Below are 27039 nucleotides of genomic sequence, written 5' to 3'. Positions count from 1 at the left end.
GCTTGAAATCGTAACTACTTTGTTTCACAACAAATAGCTATCTGACTGAACAGTTCTCTTGCATTACTCTAACAAATATGAGCCTCTTGTAATTCCAGGACGAAACATGAGAGAACGTGAAGACGTTAAGATTGGGCGTTTTGAAAATAAACAACCAATAAATAATGTAATAAAAAGCGAATTATTTCAAATCATTTCGAGTATATGTATAAATATTTAACTTAATTAAGTTTTAGGTACTGGAAAATATTGAAATGGAACTTGAAAGTGACGTACAAGTGCCTGAATTCCACCTTGTAAAGGTGTATGAACCCTGCAAACATGACTTTGTTCATTGCGTGCGTGACGTTACAAAATTCGAGAGGTGCACGACCTCGTAAATCGACACCGTGCGAGGCCCTCACGCATGGGCGGAGCTACAATGATTATGTCATTTTCGCTGCGCGGACCCTCGCGATGCATCAAGTATAAACCTAGCTTTATAGTCCCAGTCCTTGCGATGGGACCATGGGCTGGCGGGATCTCCCTTGACTTCCTCCTTGGGGCACTCTGAGGAGGGAGGGTTGGAAGCCCCACTTCAAAACCTCATCATTTTAAGAGATGATTTTAAGAGATAGAAGTGATGGCAGGCTGACCCCGAGTGTGACACATTAGGTTACAAGATGAGTGAACACATACACAGACAGCCACACCCACAGGATATACATGAACATGAATGGACACGGACTACATATACACATATACATATCGCAATAAAATAACTAACAAAACAAATTGCTCAAATAATACTGTGAATATCAATCTCTTTATTTATTCTGTACAACAGAACCAATGTTTTGAGACCTTAACAAACTTTATTTTCGCTTATTTTATTGTTATATATTATTATGTTGAATCTAGAATCCCACATACCTAAAGCCAATTGCCATTCTGTACTTCACTGCTTTCAAGCATTTAGCACTGCTTGAGCTGACACACCATCCCTCAAAATTTAATTAAGGCATAAAGGCTCTTCTCTGTACCTGGCTGTCCATACAGCTGGCTGTCACTTCAAAGAAAAACTGAAGACTCACATTTTCAATTAGTTTATAAGGCCTTAAATACGCATGTACAAAACAGAAACATTCGCTGTCTTCTTTTCCACTCTACCGAGGGTTTTAGTCAGTATTCTTAACAAGGCAATATCGATTATTGCATTTCATATAATTCATGAAGTTTCTTTATTGCAAAAGTCATGCTTTTTTCATATACACTACCTATATATGCAAAATGTACATTTGTGTTTTTATTACTTTGAGGTTTACCATTCTTAACAAAGAATCAGCTGATTGTACATGTTGTAAGTCACCAGGTTTCCCCAAAGCACTGCAACACAAAGCTCAGCATTAAATGGATGATGGAGTATCAGCCTCATGAATTTGTCTCTCAATTAAGAAGATCTTAGCCATACAGTAGAATGGGAATTATCAGACAAAAACTATTAAGCCCTTTTGTATATTTCTAATAACTCTTTACTATCACATAAGTGTTCACATATGCTGTTTACATAGTGTCAATACTGCAGTGTAAAAAGCAAATGGATGTTCCTATATCTCTTCTTTCTCTCCTTCCAGATTGTCTGATTGTTATCTCACATCAGATGGTTGTTCTTCTCTGGCATTAGCTCTGAGTTCAAACCTATCATACTTGAAAGAACTGGATCTGAACAACAACTACCTAGGAGATTTGGGAGTGAAGAGGCTGGAGGATTCATATTGCAAACTAGAGACAATCAGGTATGTGGAAAATACATTAAGCTGTGAATGTGTGTCTGCTGACAGGTTCCGCTTACACTGTTCTGCAACCAGTAAGGTGGAGCTGGCCACAGTTTTGAAGCAATAGCAACACTGCACAGCAACACTGAAGGTGCTCAAATTTGAAGTTTTCCTCATTGAGCATTGAAATGCAAAGTGCTAATAATAACAATAAGGTTTACAGCAATTATATCTACATACAAGTGTATACAGAATACATCTGCAAAATGTACAGTCAAATATAAATATTTTTAAAAATTGCAAAGATTTAAAAAATATCTAAACTTGTTTTTACTAAAGTTGTGTGTGTGGTTAATATCAATACCTGGCTAATAAAGCAAAATGTTTTGTTTAGTATGCATAAGGCTAAATGCCTGTGGAGTTAAATAATTTCAAGGCTGAACAGCATCTAGTATCTCATCGCCAAGATCATGTTAAAAACATGGGGCCATGGGGGAGCACCCATGATGAAGGGTACAGGAGAATAAGCAATTAAAACAAGAGGGTGTGAGAAAGTATGGACACTTGCCCTCTCTTTCTGTTTTTAAAATTGACTCATGGACAAAGAACTATAGTCAGGTGATTAGGTGACAATCACAGCATGCCTATGTGTAAATAACAAGCACATCTGTTTGGTCTAAAAAAAGATTTGTAATATTCACAACTGTTGTATTTATTGCAGACTAGCTAGCTGTGATCTTAGGGAAGACACTTGTAAAATTTTCGGATCTGTATTACAACTGGCAAAGTCCCCACTGAGAGAATTGGACCTTAGTAAAAACAATCTGCAAGATTCAGGAGTGATAGCGCTCTCTGCTGGACTGAAAAATTCACACTGTAAATTGGTGATACTAAGGTAAGCATTTTGTGAATTCATTATATAAGTTTATTTTTCTGATTCCATATAGATATACTTGTCTCTATAAGAAATATGTTTGAGTTTTAAGAACTCAATTTGACTATCGGTGGAAGTCAGAGCAGCTCAGTTTAGACTTGAGCACATCCTAATAACATGAAAACTATGCTGTGAGAGGCACAACTATAAGATGATGCTGATTTTGGTCTTGTTAGATTTAGTATATTTAGTATGATGATGGTTAATGGTCATATATAAGAAGCACTTTCCGTGCACAGATGATGAAGTACATCATTGCAAAATGCTGTATTTCATATTGTAAATTTTTATAAATGTATTTACCCCCCTCTTGCTTTTAAGTGACATCCCATTCCTAGAACAGCTTCAATTCTTCTGAGAAGACTGTCCACAAGATTTAGGAGTGTGTTTATGGGATTTTTGACCGTTCTTCCAGAAGCGCATGTGTGAGGTTACATACACATATTGGACGAGAAGGCCTGGCTCTCAGTCTCTCCTCTAATTTATCCCAAATTTGTATATAGGGTTTAGGTCAGGAATCTGTGTAGGCCAAGTTCATCCATGCCAGACTCTGCCATCCATATCTTTATGGATCTTGCTTTGTGCACTCATGCACAGTCATGGTGGAAGATGGAGCCATGCTCCCACAAAATTGAGAGCATGGAATTGTCCAAAATATCTTGGTATGCTGAAGCATTCAGAGTCCATCTAGCATTCCCTTAGCTCCTGAGAGCTTTTTTTTACCAAAAGTATTTGCTCACCCATCCAAATGATCGGAATCAGTGTTCCAATCACCTCCATGGCCACAGGTGTAAAAAATAAATCATGTAGACATGCAGACTGTTTATACCAGAGACCGTATATATAAGTGGACACAAGTGAAAAGTGAAGCCTCCGTGTGTCATCTGCCCTCTAGTGGCTGGCTGCAGTACAACTTTTAACCCCGCCCATTCCCATTTAAGTGAACGGGCTGGTGGAGAAACTTTGAATTTTTATTACACATAAAATAAGTTTTTTGAGCAATTATATTTCGTCAATTCTATAAGACCCCATTGCGTTAGTACCTCTCCCAGTGTTTTTCTCTACAATAAACAGATTTTATAGACATTATTAAGTGTTACTTAAAGGGGTGTGACAATAAGGTGATAGCTGCGTTGTTAATAGCTGCGTTGATTGACATCTAATACCAGATGCTCAAATGTGAACGTGCTCAACAGCAAAACTGTATCAAAACTCTGTACAGCAAAACTCTTGACAGCAGTATTAAAACCTTTTACCTTTGTTTATTTTGTAAAATGTCAAAAGTGTCTATACTGGTGTGCGTATCCTAACAAATGTGATCAGAGTTTTGGCAGAGATACTGTCCTACCTACTGGCTCTAATGTGCATGCTCTGGCTCCAATTTTCATCTACAAGATGCATCCAAGATGGCAGCGTCCATGATGCCATCTTGGTAGCTTCAAAAATTCACAATGGGAGTCAACGGTGACATACCGTCCATTATATATACAGTCTCTGGTTTATACAGAGATTTGTGAAAGAAGGGGTCTCTCAGGTGCTCAGTCAATTCCTGTGCAACAAATCCAGTCGTGACATTTTCTTGCTCCTAAATTTTCCTCAGTCAACTGTCAGCTGTATTATAAGAAAATTGAAGTGTTTGGGAATGACAGCAACTCAGACACGAAGTGGTAGGCCACATAAACGGAGTGAGGTCAGCGTATGCTGAAGCGCATAGTGCGAAGAGGTCACCAACTTTCTGCAGTCAATCACTGCAGACATCCAAACTTCATGTGCGGGGTTGTTTTTCAGGAGCTGGGCTTTGGCCCCTTAGTTCCAGTGAAAGGAAGTCTTGAGTCCTTCAGACAAGACATTTTGGACAATTCCATGCTCCCAACTCCATGGGAACAGTTTGGAGCTGGCCCCTTTTTCTTCCAACATAACTAATCACCAGAACACAAAGCAAGGTCCATAAAGACATGGATGGCAGAGTCTGATGTGGATGAACTTGATTGGCCTGCAGTGAGTTCTGACCTCAACCTGATAGAACACCTTTGGGATGAATTTGAGCAGAGAATCAGAGCCAGGCCTTCTCGTCCAACATAAGTATGTGTGACCTCACAAATGCACTTCTGGAAGAATGGTCAAAAATCCGAATAAACGCACTACTAAACCTTGTGGACAGCCTTCCCAGAAGAGTTGAAGCTGTTCTAACTGCAAAGGGTGCACCAACATCATATTGAACCCTATGGATTATGAATGTAATGTCACTTAAGCTCATATGTGAGTCAAGGAAGGTGAGTGAATACTTTTGGCAATATAGTGTATATCTGTACATCTATGATAAAAACACACACGTGCCAGAGTTAGTGAGCATTATGGAGTGACAGCAGTGCAACATAATACTTTATACTGTAGCTTATTAGGTATCTAACTAATGCCTGTCACTCACTATCTCTGCCTCTTTTTCCCCTACTTTCTATAGATTGTCTTGTTGTTTGGTAACTGAAGAAGGCTGTTCTTCTCTGGCTTCTGCTCTGAATTCAAACCATTTGTGGCTGAAAGAGCTGGATCTGTCTTACAACCACCCAGGAGACTCAGGAGTGAATAAGCTTTTTGCTATACTGCAGAATCCACGCTGTAATCTAGAGACAATCAAGTATGTATATATGTATATAGCTATGTGTGTATCCACAGTAATTCTACTGTACAGTAATATGGATGTAAATTATTGTGTTTGGAATTTATAATAATATAATCCTTTATTAATCATGCAATCCTGTTTGGTGAATTGTCTGAAATGACTGAACTGGTCCTTTTATACATTTATATTGACTCAATAAGGATGGGAACTGGTGCAAGATCACTGGTCCTTTTTGCATATGGTACCTCTATAAAAAATGGCATAGAATGAGCAATGTTGAGTGAGAGCAGAGCAGTGCAATTTTACCTGGAGTGATGAGTGTGTTTTCATAAATTTGGAGCACTGGTGTTTTCTCTTGATCCAAGATCACTGCGGTACCACTCCAGTGCAACACATCAGCCTATAACATCAGCCTCTATAATGCAACTCCATATTATATTTATACAAGCTTGAAGTTCTTAAGGTACATTCACAAAGAACATGCAAATGAACAAAAAGTCCTTAATTCCTGATGGTGAGCATGAATATGGTGAGATTAGTCATCAGCAGGGCCGGAGTGGGCCCCTTTTTCAGCCCGGGAGTTTCATGCCCAAATCCAGCCCAAAATAAATTTTTCCTCCCAATTGGCCAAAACTAGAGATTGATATGAGCCGGCCAATCTGGAATCCTCCCGAATCTGCCGATTAGCCACTCCGGCTCTGGTCATCAGTACCACATAAGATTCACTGTGGAAGATTAAAAGAACAAAAGGAAAAAAACAGACCAAACATCAATCTGGATAGTTAAGCCTCAAAATAAAATACCTAGCATTACAATTTTAATCCCTAGCATCTCTTACAGGCTGGCTAGCTGTAGTCTTGGTGAAGAAACTTGTAAAAATCTGGCATCTGTTTTACAACTGGCACAGTCTCCACTGAAAGATCTGGACCTTAGTAACAATGATCTGCAGGATTCTGGAGTGACAAAGCTCTCTGCTGGACTTAAAAGCACAGATTGTAAACTAGAGATACTAAGGTAAAATTTTGTAAATTTGTTCTGAAATGTATATTTTAAAATGTCTTATTCAATTTTTCCATCAGATTCATTATAGAGTATAGATTATAGATATGGATCTATTGATATAAGAAATACTTTTTCAATTTTAAGAACTCTGTGGGCCTCTGTTGGAAGTCAGAGCAGCTCAGTTCAAGTTTAACATGTTACAGAGAATGATAAAAAATGCAGTCTGTGAGAGTCAAATGTAGTTAGTTTAGATTTTATATGACTGCTAAGAGTATAACAGAAAATAACGTTAGTTGAAAAACAGCAGTGTGATGTATTGACCATATGCCAAAGTAATGCTTTTACTTTGCTTAATTCAAATGGTATTTTAGATATTGCCTATTTCAAAATATGTACTGAATTTCTTAAATATGTATACAGGATCACAATGTAAAAATCATCATTGCATTAACAAAAATGCATTTCACAATTTAAAATAGTTCCAGTGGAGCCTTTATAGGGTTTTTTAATGATTGTGTAAGTCGCAAATAGGCTGGTGTTACAGTACTTCACTTACTAAGCATATAAAGAAATAGATTTCACTACACTATACCCCCCCCCTTTCCTTATTTTCTGCAGATTGTCTGGTTGTCTGGTCACAGAGAAAGGCTGCTCTTCTCTGGCTTCAGCTCTGCATTCATCACACCTGAATGAACTAGACCTGAACTACAACTACCCAGGAGATTCAGGAGTGATACTGCTCTCTGCTATACTGGAAGATCAACAAAGCAAACTGGAGACACTGAAGTATGTAAAAAAAAAGTGCAGCCAACTCAAATAAAATGTCCACGTGTTACAAGTGAGATTTTGAGTTAATTGAACTTTTGGAGTCAAAAGTTGGCCCAAGTCAACATATCATTAATGAGTCCATTTAACAAAAAAATTGTCCACAGAATCAATTTCAGAACAATGCTATTTTAGTTGGGAGAACAAAAGCTATCACAACTTCAAAAAACAAGTCAGAATGGTTAATAATAATAATAATAATAATAATAATAATAATAATAATAATAATAATAATAATAATAATAATAATAATCTTTATTTGTATAGCACCTTTCATACATACATGCAACTCAAAGTGCTTTACAGAATAAATTAAAAAGGAAACATTAAAAGGAAGCAAAGATAAGAAGACAAAAAGAAAATATTAAAAGAAATCAAAGATAAAAAGGAAACAAACACAATAAAATAATGTAATAAAGTGACAAATTATAAAATAATAGACAACATAATGTAATAAAGTAAATAAGATGGAGCAGAGTTAGAGTTTAGAGTTAGAGCTTAACTACTTATCACATCAAGGCTAGATTATTGTAACGCTGTTCTATCTGCTCTTCCAAAGAGCTCTATTTCACACCTACAGCGAGTTCAGAATGCGGCTGCAAGGGTTCTGACCCGCAGGAGAAAGAGAGATCATATTACACCTGCTCTCCACTCACTGCACTGGTTACCTGTCAGCTTTAGAATAGATTTTAAGGTTCTAGTTATGGTTTTTAAATGTCTTCATGGTCTTGCCCCTCTTTACCTCAGTGAAATGATGGTTAGATATGTTCCAGTCAGGTCTCTCAGGTCTTCAAACAGTAATCTACTGGTGATTCCTAAAAGTCGATTAAAGATTGGCGAGGGTGCTTTTAGACACTATGGCCCAAAGCTCTGGAATTTTCTTCCTGAAGAGCTCAGAGGCATTTCATCCCTGCATAGTTTTAAGAACAGTCTCAAAACATTCCTGTTTAGAGCTGCTTTTAGTTAGAAACTCTCAATCTTATTTACTTTATTACATTATGTTGTCTATTATTTTCTAAATCTAATTATCTTAATAGTTTTATCTTATTTACTTTACTTTTTTATTATCTTATTTACTTTACTTTTTTACTTTTTATGTTATTTTAATATTTTCATCTTTAATTTCTTTTAACATTTAACATTTTCTTTTTGTCTTTTTGTCTTATCTCCTTTTAATGTTTCTTTTATTTATACTGTAAAGCACTTTGAGTTGCATGTATGTATGAAAGGTGCTATACAAATAAAGATTATTATTATTATTATTATTATTATTATTATTATTATTAAAATAATAATAAAAGCAGATCTAAACAGGTAGGTTTTGAGACTCTTCTTGAAGCTGTGCAGGGTTGAAATGCCTCTGAGCTCTTCAGGAAGAGAGTTCCAGAGCTTTTGGCCATAGTGGCTAAAAGCACCCTCGCCAATCTTTAATTGGCTTTTAGGAATCACCAGTAGAATACTGTTTGAAGACCTGAGAGACCTGACTGGAACATATCTAACCATCATTTCACTGAGGTAAAGAAGAGCAAGACCATAAAGACATTTAACACTAAAAGCGCTGCGCCTCATTTACATACTTATACCTAGAAACACGGAGGGCCGGTCATCTGACCGCTTTCACCACCTCCTACTAGCGCCGTGTTGTTTTCACCTACTTAAAGCGCGCCTCGGGGAGCTTTACACAGGGGAGCTGGTACTGACACATAATTAACGCTAGATGGCATTTTGCACAAAAGGAAGAATGAGCCACCCAAACAAAATATTTGTAATGGTGACATTTGCACGTAACGTCAATATGTTAACAAATTAATGTGACTAAACCTTTTAGAATCAGTGCCTTGTGACCTTGTTCTCAGTAGCTTCCCCATTGCCAGTTTTGTTTAGTTTAATATTGCATTTCCTGGTTTGTGCGAAAACGTAAATGCAAAATATAGTTTCAGTTTTGTTTATTGGTTAGTGTAATAGTTTGCTTGGTTAGTGTAATAGTTTGCTTATTTGTCTGTGTGTTATTCTGTTGGCATATATGTCACTATATTATCATGTTCGTTCGCCACACCACTAACCCACTGGCCCGCACCCCCACTGTGAAGCGTTCACGTCTTTTGTCTTGCTAATGCTACAGACTGCGCTGCAGCCTTCCACCCCCTCATCCACAGAAAGCTTGTTCGATACTCAGAGTAGCAAAGTGAAGCCCGCAGACCGAGCTAAAGCAAGTTTGTTTGTATACTCAATGTTACGCCATTTCAAGTTTTAATGTCTAAAATTTGTGTATGTTAGTGAATTGTAGGCTATGGTGAACATAACAAATCTACAAATAAATGTCTATAATGTTTTGTGTTAGACAAAGAACAAAAAGCATAAATAGGCAAAATTAATTACAAAAATATCATTATAAAAGGTAGGCTATGTACCTTTGCGTAACAAAACACAAAATTATTAAAATGATACGGATGGCTTCACGAATATAGTTGCCTCTCTCCTCTCTAATGTTCACTTTTTTATCTCGCTGTATTGTGTTGCCGTTTCAAATGAGGTGTTTGATCGGTGAATAGCCGATGTGTAATCACCGACCGTGTTATCACCAAGCGTTATCACCATTCAGTGATTTACATGTAGCTTATATTGCATAAGTTTCGTTCCCCACCTCAAATTAAGTTCACAGCTACAGGCCAACAACGGGTGCATCCCGTCTCTCTTTAGCGTATATTGAATAAGTTTCGTTCCCCACTTCAAATTAAGTTCCATTTATGTAGTGAATTGTGAACTTGAGAATAAACCTCCACAGCTGTGGTTAATGTTCATGCACTGTTTGAACAATATTTATTAATTACAGCCAGGTTTTGGAGGTTGTAGAACACAGCTACAGGCCAACAACGGGTGCATCCCGTCTCTCTTTAGCGTATATTGAATAAGTTTCGTTCCCCACCTCAAATTATGTTCCCTTTGTTTTGATTTGTGTGTCAGCTTCACAGAACTCAACATTCAAAACACAGCTTAGGTGCAGTCTTTGCACATTTGCCACAGACCAGTCACTTACATGTCTGGCAGATATCATACGTTTTGTTCCCTGAACATCTGCCGACTTGGCATTGTTTTCTTTTTGAGGGCGGGCAAGGAGCTTCAGGTAAAATTCGCTTTTGTGCCAATGCCCTAGCCGCTTTCGCCATTTTCTGCTGTGCACACAGCTCCTTTACCAACTCGAGAATAAACCTTCGTCTGCTCAGGTTAACGTTCATGCACTGTTTGAACAATATATGTGCATTTATTGCAGCCAGGTCTATGAGGTTGTAGAAAACCGCGACAGGCCAACAACGGGTGCCTCCCTTCACCGAATACAGTCGTGCCATTTGATCCATAACAATAACACCACATTTAGTCGTGTTGTTATATGAAATAGTTTCAGACAGTTTCTTTGCGCCATTATCAATTGAAACTGTCTGATGCATTGAGCTCAGGATGCATAAATTTTTTTTAGGTTTTGCCTGGTAAATCGTTAGAGTTATTTTTCCAGCCCGCAACACCTTGGTGGAAAATCTTTCAGACTGTGCCTGTGTACATGGGGGCATCTCACGTCTGATTTTATTAATCGAACCAACAATAGTGGTTTTGTTCACCAAAAGGGTGTTTGCAAGTTACATTTCTTCCATCAAACGCGCTCCATCAAGCGCAACACAATATTTTCAGACAACCATTGACCAGCCGGCCTGCTTTCATCTTTCCCTAGATAGGGAATGGCATTCAACATATATTTTGTTTCAACATCAGCGGCCACCCAGAACTTAATCCCAAATTTATCAGGTTTATTGGCCATGTACTGAGTGAAACGACAGCGAGCTTTAGTTGGGAACAGTTGCTCATCAACAGTTATGTTCTCACCGGGCGTGTAAGAAGCAATACTGTTTTTCACAAATTTATCAAATATCTCCAAGTTCATAGCAAATTCATCAGTCGCAAGGCAGGCAGCCCTTGTGCTCTTGTCATCAAAGCGCAGATAGCGCATGATATCTCTGAATGTCTGTCTAGACATTGTCTCTTTGAAAATGGGATTTCCTAAGTCAGCAGACCAGTATTCATGGTCCTGGTCAGCCCTCCGATTCCATCTCATCAATATTGCACAGCATGTCCAGCACTTGCTTTGGGGTGTACATGATTCTCTGTGCCATTTTTATAATGCACTATGCAACCGTTCAAATGCTCAAACCGAGGAGTCACGCAAACTGTGTTGCTGTTCGATCACCCAAACCGAGCTTTCAAGCAAACTGTGTTGCTGTTCGATCACCCCAACCGAGCTTTCAAGCAAACTGTGTTGCTGTTTGATCACCCAAACCGAGCTTTCAAGCAAACTGTGTTGCTGTTCGATCACCCAAACCAAGCTTTCAAGCAAACTGTGTTGCTGTTCAAACGCCCAAACCGAGGATTCACGCAAACTATGTTGCTGTTCAAACACCAAAACCGAGCTTTCAAGCAAACTGTGTTGCTGTTCGATCGCCCGAGCAGAGTTTTCACTCAAACTGTGTAGCCGCGTCCCGACGAATTTATAGCTCGTGTTGCCTCATGAATGCTATTGTGAATAAAGTGTTCATAACAGCACCACCCATGCCATCATCTCAGTTTCGCTCGCAAAGGTATGCATTTACATACGAATCTTTGCGACACCCGCTGGCAGAAAAGAGAATCACAGTCTTGAAGTGTAGGCGACAACGACAATATTACAGAGATACGAGCGAAATCGATTGAAACTAGCCTGTGCAGGGTTTCTTTTAACAATGTAAAAATACTAGTTTATTAAAAGGACAATTCTGGGAAAAGTCATGAAAGGAGGGTTCTGAAATTGGATCCAGTGCAAAGATATTATTTTTTTGTGCTGCTGCGGTCAAGTGAACAGTGCTCGGCGCTTCTAGGTATAATTAGGTCGACCAGAGGCGGCGCTTCTAGTAGACGTCACAGCGGTCAAATGACCTGCGCTTTGGCGCTTCTAGTGTTAAAAACCATCACTAGAACCTTAAAATCTATTCTAAAGCTGACAGGTAACCAGTGCAGTGAGTGGAGTGTAGGTGTAATATGATCTCTCTTTCTCCTGCGGGTCAGAACCCTTGCAGCAGGATTCTGAACTCGCTGTAGGTGACAAATAGAGCTCTTTGGAAGAGCAGATAGAACAGTGTTACAATAATCTAGCCTTGATGTGATAAATGCATGGACAAGTTTTTCACTGTCAGCAGGAGAGAGCATATCTCGGACCTTAGTGATGTTTCGAAGATGAAAATAAGCTGTCTTACATGTAGTCATGATGTGTGATTTAAAGCTGATCTCATTATCAAAGGTGACACCCAGGTTCTTAACACATTGTTTGGCATTCAGATTCATTTGATTTAAATAAGTCTAGACATCATTCCTTTGTGAATCACTACTAAAAACAAGAACCTCTATCTTCTTTTTATTTAATTGAAGAAAATTGTCAGACATCCATGTCTGTATATCATCTATGCAGTCAAACAGTGAGCAAATTGATTTTAGGGCTTTAGATTCTAGGGAAATATAAAGTTGAGTGTCATCTGCATATTAATGGTAACTAATACCATGTTTGTGTCACGGTGAGGCGGCCCCCTACCGGCCGCCTCTGTCCACAGCGGCTGTTGTTGTTGTTGTTTGGTGACGTCATGTGCGTCCCTCAGGTGGGCGGAGCCCGTGATCCGTCTCACCTGAGGGTCGTTTGTTTGCCTATATATGTCTTGTCTTTGTACCAGTTGACCGCTGGTCATTATATCCTTAATTTGGATCTTTTGCACGGGTTTTGGTTTGCACACTTTCTATTAAACCATCCCTTTTCCCTGAGACTTGGCGTGATCGCTTCCTTTTAGTTGCTCACCCCTGCCCGTCACAGAATGACCAGCCACCCTTCGGAAGCCGCCGAGTCTCTTTTTCTTTCTCCTTCGTTCGTGGTCATGTCTCGTGGTAAGTGTTTGTCTGCGTGGTGTTTTGTTTGAAGAGCTCCGCCGTGCTTTTGTGTTTTGTGTGTGTGTGTATGTGTAGCACGGCGAGGACCAGGGCAGTCTGCCCTGAGAAGGCTCTTCGTGTTGGTTGTTTGTTGTGAGAGTTCCGCCGTGCGTTTGTTTATGTTTGGCACGGCGAGGACCAGGGTGTCTGCCTGGGGAAACTCTCTTGTGGTGTCTTGAGTGTGTACGGGTGAACGATCGGAGGATCTGTGTGCGTGCTCGCCTGTTCCGTGTGTGTGACGCGATCACCGCTCGTCACTGTCGCCTCGCTCCCCGTGTGTCTTGTGTTTAATGTGGGGAGCGACTGCGACTCTGAGCGGCGCATCACTATTATGTGTATGTCGAGCGCGCACGTGTTTGTCCCGTTCGTTTACTGTCTGAGCACTATTTTGTTTGTCTAGCACTAGAGCTCCTGAGAATTCAGGATTCTGAGGACATCACCCCTCCTTCTTCTCCTTCTTGCCAGCAATTAGCAAAGCCAAACATCCCCCTTTATTATGTTAATTCACAGAGCAAGACTGAGGCAGCAGCCTCACCCAGAAAGTCTCTGATCACAGAGATCACAGATCACAAACATGCAGAAACACAAATGCTTCTATCAAATGCTTCTAACACAAATATAGATAGATAGATAGATAGATAGATAGATAGATAGATAGATAGATAGATAGATAGATAGATAGATAGAGGTAGTATAAGAAATGTACAAAGAGCAAGATTCAAGCCTGCTGTTTAGATCACAAACAAGCAGAAACACAAATGCTTCTATCAAATGCTTCTAACACAAATATAGATAGATAGATAGTATAAGAAATGTACAAAGAGCAAGATTCAAGCCTGCTGTTTAGATCACAAACAAGCAGAAAAACAATTGCTTCTATCAAATGCTTCTAACACAAATATAGATAGATAGATAGATAGATAGAAAGATAGATAGATAGATAGTATAAGAAATGTACAAAGACCAAGATTCAAGCCTGCTGTTTAGATCACAAACAAGCAGAAACACAAATGCTTCTATCAAATGCTTCTAACACAAATATAGATAGATAGTATAAGAAATGTACAAAGAGCAAGATTCAAGCCTGCTGTTTAGATCACAAACAAGCAGAAACACAAATGCTTCTATCAAATGCTTCTAACACAAATATAGATAGATAGATAGATAGATAGATAGATAGATAGATAGATAGATAGATAGATAGAGAGCACATGAATTTGTTTTCCTGTCTTTTCCTCTCCTTTTCCAGCCTGCTGTTTAGATCACAACATTTATCAGTGATGCAGTGATGCAACGCGACCATGCTAATTTTCGCTAGCAATGATATGGGATTTCCTATATAACATTAGCATCAAGCTAATTGCGCCATACAATTTCTTAGCTTTTCAAACGCGAATTCAAACGCGGAAACAGAAAGTGTTTGATTACAACAAATATTATATAGTATAGTATATAAAATATACAAAGAGCAAGATTCAAACATTTTTATTTATTTTTATTGTTTGACGGGACTCATTAGAGAAACTGTCGTCTATACGTGCGATTGAATTGTAACTTTTGAAACACGAGTCTACAAATTTTCTGCGGTTTTTGTAGTATCGGTAACATACAGTCTGCTTGTAACTTCAACTTTTTCGTGAAGTATCACGTTTGGTGTTTTGGTCATATGAGCTTGGGGGTGAGCCAGCTTGTGCTTTGGCAGGCGTATGAGCTGGGGGTGAGCCGCTTCCACCGCATTACCAAGACAATGGGCGTTAATCCCTTCACAGCAGGGGAGTGGGCTACATGGACCCTACCAAGCCCTGTGAAATTTTTCGCTTCTCTAGGAGCTCTAGTGCTAGTCTTTGCGTGTTCATTGTGTCCTAGCGTGCTTGTGAAATGTTATTGTTGCTCGTAATTCCACGCATGCTCCTCCCCGTGAATGTGTTTGGGGGGGGGGGGGGGGGGGGGGGCGGCTGTGGTCCCGTGCCACGGGGTATGGCACGGAGGGCGTCTGAGGCGCGTTTGTGTTTTTTGTTTGTATATATGTGTGTGTGTGAGTGTGTGTTTTCTGTGCAGGTGCTTCTCTTTGGCAGTGTTCCTGGACCTTGTGGGGATCTCCACCTGGCAGGAGCCCCCTTGTGTTGTGGGGTGACCGGAGCCCAGTCATAAAGAGCCCCTCCCTAGAGGGCTGGGGCCCCCGGATGTTAGGGGACCATGGGGCTCCGGTCTGAAAAGCTCCTGCTGAGGAGGGAGATCCTCCCTCCTGCCCGGGGTGACCAGGAGGCCCTTGGGCCTGCTCCCTAGCCCGCGTCGGGGGTGCTCTGGGCCTCGGTCTCTGGCGCTCCTGGGTTGGGTGGAGGAGTCCACCTTGCGATGAGAGGCCCCGGGAGGGGTTGGCTCCCCAGGAGGCTGGGGTGACCCCTAGCAGAAGGCAGGGGTCAGCTCTGGGAGGAGGTAGGTCCAGGAGGTGAAGTAGCCACGCCTTGGAGAGGCAGCCTGCACGCACACACATGCACCAGGGACGAGAGAGGAGCCGTAGCCCCTCGTCCTCACACCGGTGGGGCTCACCGGCTGAAGGCCGGTTAGGGCGTGAGGGCCCTGTGACCGACTGGGGCGTGGTTTTGTGTTGTTAACGGCCTGGTCGGTCCAGGGTCCCGCCCAGGGAGGTGAGCTGTTTAATGTTGTGTGTTTTATGTTCCAGCTCCCGGACGGCAGGAGGTGTGTTCCTGCCTGTCTCTGCCTTCCTGCCCCTTCGTGTTTTGTGTGCAGCCGCTGTGTGCCACACACCCAGTGGAGGGGAGTGCGGCTTGGTGGGGGGGTCTGTCACGGTGAGGCGGCCCCCTACCGGCCGCCTCTGTCCACAGCGGCTGTTGTTGTTGTTGTTTGGTGACGTCATGTGCGTCCCTCAGGTGGGCGGAGCCCGTGATCCGTCTCACCTGAGGGTCGTTTGTTTGCCTATATATGTCTTGTCTTTGTACCAGTTGACCGCTGGTCATTATATCCTTAATTTGGATCTTTTGCATGGGTTTTGGTTTGCACACTTTCTATTAAACCATCCTTTTTCCCTGAGACATGGCGTGATCGCTTCCTTTTAGTTGCTCACCCCTGCCCATCACAGTTTGTTAATGATATGTGGTAATAGAAGCATATAAAGGTTGAACAGTAACGGCCCAATAATCGATCCTTGGCGGACGCCGCAAGTTATTTTTTGACGTGTGGAGGAAGAGGTACCTAATGCAACATAGTAATCATGCCCAGTTAGATACGATCTAAACCAGTCTAAGACTAAGCCACTAAGGCCTTCCCAGCTCTGTAGTCGATCAAGAAGTATTTCGTGATCAACAGTGTCAAAAGCGGCGCTTAAATCTAGCAGAAAAAGGACTGAGAGTTCGCCTGCATCCTTATTCAACCCTAAGTCATTTATTACCTTAACTAGGGCTGTTTCAGTGCTGTGGAGAGCTCTGAACCCAGACTGAAAAGTTTCATTTATTTGATTTAATTTGACATAATCATTCAACTGGATTGACACAACTTTTCATTGATTTTGCTAAGAAAGGAAAGGTTACATATAGGTAAGGTTGCAACGGTATGAGATTTTCACGGTATGATAACCATCTCAGAAAATACCGCGGTATCACTGTTATCACGGTATCACAGTTTGTTACATATATTATTAAAAGATACACTGACCCTTAAAGAAATTACAACAAAAAGTTTTTTTTTGTTCAATTAACTATTTATTGTAGAAACCTGGAACTATTGTATACAAAATGTCTCCTTTAACCAGATACTGCAGAAAGAGAGGATTTATTTTTGACATGATCCTCACAATAGAGATTTCTATTTTAAGGCTTTCACACCTAGTCTGGTTTTAACATATGAAAAACAGGCACGTCAGAATTTGAAAATGAACGCATGTAAATTAATGGCGTCTTTCACATCCAGTGAAAGCAGTAGCAGTGACCTTAAAAAGCTAGGGTTATACTTTTGTGAGTGACCGTAGCGCGCAACTCCGCACACCTCGCGCGAACCTCCGTGAACGGCAGAAGCGTTCATAATTGCCACGTCACATTCTGTGCAGTGTTGTCCAAAACGATATGTGGTAGTATAAAGAAACACCCCTCAAAAACAGGGGAATGAACATTTACCTGACGAATTTTAATGTTGCTTTGTGTTTCAGGTTTGAAAAGTGCTGGAATCTAGCCTAAAGAAATTGTAACTACTTTGTTTCACAAAAAATTGCTATCTGACTGAACAGTTCTCTTGTATTACGTTATGAGCCTCTTGTAATTCCAGGAAGAAACATGAGGATGTGAAGACGTTAAGATTGGGCGTTTTGAAAATAAACCACCATTAAATAATGTGATTAAAATGCGAATTATTTATAATTCTTTTGAGTATATGTATAAATATTTAACTTAATTAAGTTTAACGTGCTGGGAAATATAGAAATGGACCTTGAAAGAGATGTACAAGTGCTTTAATTCCACCTTGTTTAGGTGTATGAACCCGGCAAACATGACTTTGTTCACTGCGCTGAGGCGCAGCGCGCGAGAAGTTACAAAATTCGAGGCCCTCGCGCACGGGCGGAGCCACCATGATTACGTCATTTTCGCCACTGATTTTAGTTTAGCCTTTTTATTTGTTTAAAAATTTGTTAAGTCTGATGCACTTTCTGCCATTCTCACCACTGTGTGCTGAGTAGCTGAACAGGAGCGGAGTTGCACATGCATGGGTCAGTTTCTCCGCTGGCTTGCCTTTTACCGGTAATAAGCAAAAGCACACAGTATGATAACCGTGCATTTTAATACCATGGTATACCGTGAAACCGGTTACCACTGCAACCCTAGATATAGGTCGATAATTATTGAGAATTGTGGGATCAAGATTTCTGTTCTTTAATAGTGGTTTAACCATTGCAGTTTTAAGAATATTAGGGAATTTTCCCAGTTGCAGAGACTGATTAACAATTGTTAGAACTTCATTAACTAATGAGCTCAGAACCTGCTTGAAAAAGCATGTTGGTAAAGGGTCCAGTTCACATGTAGAGGATTTTAGTGATAAAATCACATCAAGTAGTGTTACCATGTCAGCTTCTTGGAAAGAAGACATATTAAAGTTAGGCTGAGTAACTGATATAAGGGTTGAGAGTCTATTAATGCTTGTTGCTATGTTCTGCTTTATACTAGTAATCTTGTCCCTAAAAAATATTGCAAACTCATCACAATTTTAAACTGAAACAGTTTCAGCTTCCAGCTTTCCTCCTCTCTCTTACTACAAAACCAGCATGAGGCACATTCCGCCTCCTCCCCATCCTGCGAGCTGCTTGCTTTTTTCCTATGGCAGAAAGACTCCATGCAGACCTTGCTGGAAAGCCTCTGCACCCTATCTCCACAGGGAAGACCCATGCCTGCCAGCCTCTATCTCAGCAGTCTTGGCCAGCTGTTGGTACTTTGCAGTCTTCCTTTCATGGGCCTCCTCGCAGCCCTCCTCCCATGGTACTGTCAATTCAACTGGGATTACCTTCTGGTCCTTGGATGACCACAGCACTATGTCAGGGCGGAGGGATGTTTGCACCACTTCCGAAAACTGCAGCCTCCTCCCATGATCCACTCTCATTTCCCAGGAACTTGCAGCATGGAGAATGGTAGTTCTTTTCCTTTTTGGTGGTTTGTGCAGGTCTAGCTCATTCCTTAACCAATGTGATGGGTTTCTGTACAGTTGTATGGGCTGGTTTCTTCTTGACCTTCTCCCGCTCTTTGGTGTCTGCCAATGAGAGGAGTACTTTGTCGTGGCGCCATCTATACCACCCCTGGGTTAAAGATGCTTTGCACCCAGACAGTATATGGGCCAAGGTCCCCCTCTTGTCGCACAGCTTACAAAGCAGATCCTCTCTTAGACCCCACATGTGCAGATGTACTGGGGAGGGGAGGGTGTCATAAACAGACCGTAATAGGAATGAGATGCAATAGGGTTCCAGGCGCCACAGATCCCTTCATGTGACTTTGTGCCTGGGCAAGTCCCATTTTGTACAGGCTCCCTGGGAACCTTGCTGCACTGCTCTAGCTACTCGCTTCTCCTTCTCTCTGGTCCTCACTTCTGCTTGCACCATGCCTCTCCTGGTTTCTGTATTTGCACCTCCCCAGGTTTGGAATTGTGCAGAACCAAGGCCTTGTCGCGGATACCCTGGTTGCTAACTATATTCCGCAACTTCAGAGCTGACCGCCTGTTCCACAGCTGCGATGGCAGCCCACTTGCGTCCAGGCCTGGTTGTCATACCAGCTTGTCTGATGAGGTCATCGTTGGAGTCCCTCAGACTTAGCACAACTCTGCATTTCACCACCTTGTACTCCTCAACTTCTGAAGACAGGGGGAGTTGCAGTTGACCTGACCTGATGTAAAGGCCCACTGATGAGAAGCTTGGTGGAATGCTCAGCCACCTCCGCAGGTGCTTGTTGATCCTTCTCTCAATGGTCTCGATGTTAGTCATGGGAAAATCGTAGACTGTGAATAGCCAGAGGAGCCTGGGCAAGAGGCTGTGTTGATACAGCCATGTCTTAAACTTGCCCGGGAGTAAAGACTTATCAATCTTCTTCAGCCACTCCTTCTGAAGAAGGTCTGCTTCACCGCCTCAGCAACATTGGCACCATCCGTCAGTGACGCGTTAAACCCCTTTCCAAGGCATTTTACTGGGTTGCCCTCGATGGATGGGATGACCTCACCCTAGACTTGAAGATTAAACCAGCTGGTGACTCTGCCCTTCTTCATGATCATACTCCTGGACTTCCTGGCCTTGAACAGCATCTCTGCCCAGGAAGCAACGCTGCCCAATGTATCCAGCACCCATATTGCTTGGACATGCGTCACAGTGGTTACTGTGATATTGTCCATAAATGCTCACAGCACTCGCTGCATGACGCCAGTCTTCAATCTAGGACCCTGGGTTATGCCCTCTGCGGCAGATAACAGAATGTTCATGCCCATAATAAACAAGATGGGGGAGATGGTGCAACACCATGGGAATTGACCTATAAGCATTGACTAAATCTAGCCAGACGACTGTTTAGTCGCTTTTCTTTTGTTTTGCTTCTTGGATCAGTTGGGTAATCATTGAGATGTGTAGCAGAAAACACCTGTAGCCTAGGATGCCACCTTTTTGGATGGACAGATTGATATAGTGGTTTTGCATCATGTAGGAGGTAATTATTCATGCCAGAACAGAGAAGAAGATCTTACACTCTACGCTCAAAAGAGAGATTGTTCTGGACTGGGAGGTTGCGGATGACCCTTTCTCTTTCGGAACAAAACATACCTCAGCCAACTTCCAGCTTGATAGGATTGTCGCCTTGGCCCAGATCTTCCTCAAGATTTTCCACAGCCTCCTGTGCTTGGGGCATTTCTTGTATACCTTGTATGGTATACCACTTGACTCATGGTATTGAATGGTATACCATTCAACTCAATCGCTGGCTTCTCAGGTCTAGAGATATTGTGGTTGGCCCTTAGACCCTGACTCCTGTTAGGATCGCTGTGGGCTTCAGCAAGGAACTCTTCAACCTCCTTCTTTGAGCTGGTGAGTGAGCCAGATTTTTGTTGGCATAGAAGTGACATTTCACTGGGATCAAATTTTGTTTGTTACAATGTTTTCTTCTGATTACGTATTTCATTTAGCCATGCCACTAACTATTTAAAAGAACTGGAATGTAACACTGACTAGGAGCATGGGTTCCAGTGTGTCAGACCTGAGAATTCACTGAGTGTGCAGAAGTAGGTGAATTCCTACAAAACTGCAGAATGTAGTGTTGCAGAACCTCATCAGTCTCCTGGAGTTTACCTCTGAGACTGTTGACAGATTCTCTGACAGGAGATGGTGAGCTCCTGTGACTGACATTACTGCTGGCAGTTGAGTTGGTTACCTTAATATTTTAAGCTAAAGTAGTAAAGAACAATCTTTATGAAACAAGGTGAGCATTAAAAAAAAAAACTTTATTAAGGTGGGTAAAATACAATATGCATAGAATATACCAAAACAAACCCACGATTGCACAGTATGAGCTTCTGCACAGAAGTGGGCAACAAACTCATTTAAAGGAGACATAAATGGTCTTTCACATTAAGCCTGAAAACTGTAACACTGCATCAGTTCCAGAAATCAGCTGAATCTGGAAATAAAGAAAAACAACAATTCAAAAACAAATAAGCATAAATAAAACCACATTTTCTAAAATAACTTCTTAATTCTTGTCCCATAGCATCATGTCCCACAGTGAGTCCTCACTCAACGATGAAGAATATCTAAAAAAAAACAATACAATGTTACAATATTTCTATACTCACTTATTATTTCTATAACACAGTTCTTCCCTTCATTTTGCAAAGCAGACTAAGCAAGATATAAAACAGCTGGAACACACTAGTTTATAATAAAATTATCAGCCACTGTTCTCTTGATTAGTTATAATTTTCAGAGCTCAAGGGAAATTTTGAGTTTCCATATTAGAAACTGTGACACTTAGGGGATTGTGACGATGCGCGCAGGGTGACGGACGAGGCACAGGGTCCAAACGGCTCACACAAACGTCACTTTATTGACGTCTCAGCAAAACAGTAGCTTCTGAAATACTTAGAACAGCCTGTCTAGCACCAACTACCACTCAATGTCACTTAAATCACATTTCATCCCGATGCAGATACTCGGTTTAAACCTCATCAGGTTCTCTTCACCATATCTGCATGCCTAAATGCTTCGAGTTTCTGCCATGTAATTAAGTTAGATATTTGCATTAACGAGAGGTTGAACAGGTGTACCTAATAAAGTGGCCTGTGTGTGTGTATGTGTGTGTGTGAGAGATAGAGAGAGAAAATGGAAAGTTTCCCTTTATTTGTGTCTGAAAGCAAGGAAGAGAGAAATATGAACAATGTTTTATTTTTAAATACTGTAAAGTGTTGCATTAATGATGTGTTTCTTCAGGGTGGAACACGCAGGGCAGATCAGAATCAGGCCTGGCCTAAGCAAGTGTAAGTTCACTTCATATACACACACACACACACATATATTTGTGTGTGTGTATATATATATATATATATATATATATATATATATATATATATATATATATATATATATATATATATATATATATATATATATACTATATATTATATATATATATATATATTCTATATAGAATACAAAGCATGCAATATGTTTTCTAATATCTGTTCTTGTGCGTAGATGCATGTGAGCTCACACTGGACCCAAACACTGCACACATACTCCTCTCTCTGGCAAAGGGAAACAGAAAGGTGACATGTATGCAGAATCCACAGTCATACTCTAATACTAAGCATCCGGACAGATTTGGTTGCTGCGTGCAGGTGCTGTGTAAAGAGAGTCTGTCTGGGCGATGTTACTGGGAGGCTGAGTGGAGTGGGGAGGGTGCAGAAGTATTTGTAGCATATAGAGGAATGAGCAGGAAAGGACGCAGTTATGAAAGTGAAGCTGGGTGGAATGTAAAATCCTGGAAGCTGACCTGTACTGAAATCAAATATTCTGCCTTTCACAATAAAAAAGAGACTGTCCTACCTGTCCCCACCTCAAAGTCCAAAAGAATAGCAGTGTATCTGGACTGGGCAGCAGGTATTCTGTCCTTCTACAGTGTCTCCTCCGACACGCCAACGTTGACCCACTTACACACATTCCATTCCAGATTCACTGAACCCCTCTATGCAGGGTTTGGGTTTGGATTATTCAGTCATAGCTCCTCAGTCAGTATTTGTGTGATAGATTAATCTCCCAAGTCCTAAAGGAACACCCTTCATGGAAACACTCTACAGCACACACAATTGGATTATTTTATAATCCACACACAGACATTCAGGTCTGCACAAATTACTCACATGATCATGCTATGGCTGGCAGATTTATACCATCTTGCCAGGGCATTACATTCCTTTCTGTCGCAAAGATTGTTAATGTTAGGGGGAAGCGGATGTGGGAAATTATATCGCATTGATGTTGCACTGCTAACACTATTTCTTTCAGCAGTCACTACTTGATTCCAGTGTGTAAGGGGACTCTTCTTTATATAAGTGGTTAACCCTATATTTAAAAGTTTTGTTTTTGCTTGTCTTTACTTTTAAACATTATGAAAAATCACAATTTGATGTTTTCTATATAGAATCATATTAGAAAATGCATAATTTTGAGTGTTTAAATTAGCTAAAGTTTGGTTTGTGAGTGACCCCCGTATTTCACTATCATATAGAAGAGTTACTAATTCATACTGATTCAAGAATGATTGATGTCTTCAGGTCAAAGGCTATTAATAAACATTAATGAGGTTTGATGTCATATACTTGGGTGTAAATATAAAAGATATCAAAATGAAAAATGACAGTATGATTTGAAATGAAAGACCACACTAATGTTAACTGACCAGACGTTTAAAGTCAAAGCTGCATCACTTGCTAATAATCTTATGTAATCCACATTATCCTTAGGTGACCTTATTTCTAAAAATTACATTCAGCTGGTCTGTGATCGAGCTTTGATGTGGGGGTGGATTGATAGTTTGGGGCCAGGTTCATGGCTGCTTCTATCAGCAAATACTATTGGCTGAAGGCTCCGCATTTTGTGACTGACCGCACACCATAGCAAAGCAGAAACCAGAAGATGGCAGACAATGTTTATGTAGACAGGCAAGCCAGTATTTGGTTTTATCTATGGAAAAAAAAACAATAAAATTTTAGAAAATCTAATCAAATTTTGGATTTATCTAACAATTTAACAGTCAAGCTTATTTTATGAACATATTCACTAATTGCTGTTGCCCACTTGCCAAGGTATTCGTAAAAGTTTATATTGAAACTTTTAGAGGATAACTAAATGTTACGATTTAGCATGTAACCTCTTAGATTTGAATTATTTCCATCATTTCAGTTATGCTATTATAAGCGATGAAATACTAGCAACTAAAATTATCTTGGGAAGATTTTTCCAAAATAAGATTGAAAATGATATAATAAATGCAATACATGTCTATAATGCTGCCTATAATCTAATTATATAATCTGTTTATGTAACTGATGCCTGACACCATAGAGAAAACCCAATGGCTAGATGTGAAAATCCAGAAAATGCTCCCAGAAAATAGTTTTGAATATTAGTTGTGGGTATATATTGGGTTTATTTTTTATTCCAACTATATGTATATGAATTTTCCAGGAATCACACTAATAAATTGCTATGTTATGTAGGTTTCTGCACTTTGATTAGGCACTTTCTTTTATTCTTTGACTCAGGTTCTGTATGTGTGTGTGTTTGATGTTTTTTTTCCTCTGGGCTTCCCTGTTTTGGAGTGGGGCATATGCAGGTATTGAGAACAGTACCAGTATAATGTCTGAGGTATTCTTTACAATAAATTAAACATTAACTCAAACTCTCCCATCTCTCAACTTAATTCAAGGTGGATTATTGAAATCATATAGTGGGTTACAGTTTTTTTTGTAGAGTCTGAAAATTGAGTTGCTGAAACTTTTAGTGAATTAAACATTGATTAGTGGTTGAAGATAAACAAAGTAGGCTATTATAAATAAGCACATATAATGTATGAACTGACATGTCCACCCAGTGTCCACATGAGACACTACACTGCACAGCCAGTGATGTGGGTTAGCCAACACCTGCACACATGAAAACAGAAAAAGGATTTCTGTAAGATGAATATAATAATAATTATAAATAACATATAATAACATTATATAATAACATTATAAAAATGTAGCAGCAGGTGGGCACATTAAGTTATGACTCCTGAGAATCTGAGCATGTGACTGGCAGGGGTGCGAACGAAAAAGGAAATCTCAGGGAAAAAGGAGGGTTTAATGTATAACGTGCGCAAACCAAAACCCGTCACACGATCCAAATTAAGGATATAATAACCAGCAGTCAACCATCTGGTACAAAGACAAGACATATATAGACAGACAAACGACTGTCAGGTGGTGGGGATCTTAGGCCCCGCCCACCTGAGGAACAAACACAACACAACAAAAACAGGACAATTGCTGCTGTGGACGGGGCTGACCAACAGGGGGCCCTCCGTACCGTGACAACTACCAAAATTCTACCATTTCCTGCCAAACGTAAAAACAAAGAGACTGGTGCTCACTACTCTCCTAGTGTGTCTAGACATCACAATGGCTAGATGTTGAACATTGCATCTTACCTGCCCAGAACCCATCAGGGTCATTCCATGTCAAATCAACCAAAATTTAGATTGACCATCTCAGAATCCCTTCAAACTTTCCCCATTTGTAGGCAGATAAGTATTTCTGTTCCATGTTCAATATTTCAAGAGTTACAGCCGTTTTTGTAACCAACCCCACCCCGACGCATCTTTTGCAAAAGTGACTAAATAGCAATATTTGAATGTGAATATCTCTAAAACTATTACAGCTAGAAGGTTGAAATTTTTTTTGTATGTTTAGAAACTTGTATACCTGGTGCTGTAAGTTGTGTTGTGTCAATAGAAAAAAATTCCCAAAGTTGGAAAAAAATCAACTAAGAGTCATTTTCACCTGTCATTATCTCATGGATGGAGTAGAAGAAGGCTGATCTATGTTTTATGCTGATCTATGTTTTATGTTTCAAAGTACTGACGGGGGGTGTTGAGTGTAGATTGTTTAGGAGGGCGAGTGTCATGGACAAAAAATAAGTATTATATCGCGAATTAGTAACTCGTGTGAGCATGTGAAGACAGTCAAATGCGTATTTTCCACTACGCCGGTTTTAAAAGTGTTAGCGGCTCGCTAGGCTTGTAAACAAACCGCGCAGCACAAAGATGTAGCAGTGTGTCGCCCTCAGAGCTGATGAGGTAACCAGGGCATGACACAGACCAGTAGTGCAGGTGAGTGCGTGGACCGGCTGGGGAGCCGCATGAAACCAGGCAACGAGCTGGTTGCATATATTTTGCAATTAGTAAATCAATATAGGCCTACAATTAAGACAGTAAAGACCAAAAAGTACGAGAAGGAGTTATAGGCTAGTGAGTGATTTTTCACAGGTAATGGTGAACTTCCTGTTTCTTCTTTCACAAATGAATGTGTTAATTTATGTTGCCTAACAAAACCTTTAGGCCTACAACAGAAAACGTTCAGCTTAACACATTGATTTGCAAACTCTACCTTAATTATTTGTATGTGGTCGTCCTCACGTTATCTATAATTGATTTGGGCTAGAGTGACTAGTTTATCAGGTGGCCAGTCGGCTAAAAATGCCTAGTAGTTTGGTGCTGTATGGGACATTTTACTGCACAAGAAAATTATTTCATTCCCTCCTGTTCATTTCTCGTCCCGTCTCTTGTTAAATTCTGTCACCTCTTCCTGGTTTGCGTGCTTGTTAAGCCTGAGTATTTAATCCCTGTGTTTGGTATTTTGTGTCATCGGTTATTGTAAGTAATGGCTCTGTTTTTCTGAATGATTTCATGTTCTTGAGATTTGCCCATAATAAATCTTGCTTCTCTCAGCGAATGCATCCGTCTCATTCTAACTCGACCTGCAGAGAGTTACATAGAGTAATGGGTAATCCATTACAAATCAAATCCACAGCATACTGTGTCGCAAGATAAGGGATGTGAATATGTTCTGTGATGCATATTTATGACAGAGACCACAAGGCAGGCAAGAAATGGTTCAACTCAACTAGCCATTTATTCATTTTAAACACTGAGAGCTACATCCAACAATGACATCAAACAATGATATCAATGACTAACAAGGAATATAAACTACACACACTCTTAAATACACACACAACAAGAAGGTCCAAATTTAACATATCATGATAACAAGACAAAGACTGTGTATAAGAAATAACAAAGTGTGTGTGGCACCATGGATCAGGATAAATGGCATGAAACGTGCCA

General features: G+C 40.4%; 2 protein-coding genes across 6 annotated transcripts in view; one reads left to right on the top strand and one right to left on the bottom strand.

Annotated features, from left to right (window-relative positions):
- LOC143527885 (NACHT, LRR and PYD domains-containing protein 12-like) overlaps positions 1-24552 on the top strand; it is a 45418-nt gene extending 20866 nt beyond the window's left edge. For all 5 annotated transcript variants that reach the window (XM_077023243.1, XM_077023245.1, XM_077023241.1 and 2 more), the window contains 7 exons: positions 1614-1775; positions 2476-2649; positions 5150-5323; positions 6149-6322; positions 6929-7096; positions 22083-22129; positions 22347-24552. In XM_077023243.1, the coding sequence (XP_076879358.1) occupies positions 1614-1775; positions 2476-2649; positions 5150-5323; positions 6149-6322; positions 6929-7096; positions 22083-22129; positions 22347-22903 (1456 nt within the window). In that variant the 3' untranslated portion in view covers positions 22904-24552. The remainder of the gene's footprint in view (positions 1-1613; positions 1776-2475; positions 2650-5149; positions 5324-6148; positions 6323-6928; positions 7097-22082; positions 22130-22346) is intronic.
- Positions 1-27039, bottom strand: part of LOC143527889 (globoside alpha-1,3-N-acetylgalactosaminyltransferase 1-like) — a 204937-nt gene that overhangs the window by 44483 nt on the left and 133415 nt on the right. The window lies entirely within an intron of this gene.

The sequence above is a fragment of the Brachyhypopomus gauderio genome, chromosome 12, assembly GCF_052324685.1.
Source record: "Brachyhypopomus gauderio isolate BG-103 chromosome 12, BGAUD_0.2, whole genome shotgun sequence".
NCBI lineage: Eukaryota > Metazoa > Chordata > Actinopteri > Gymnotiformes > Hypopomidae > Brachyhypopomus > Brachyhypopomus gauderio.
This window is presented reverse-complemented; position numbering and strand designations above follow the sequence as displayed.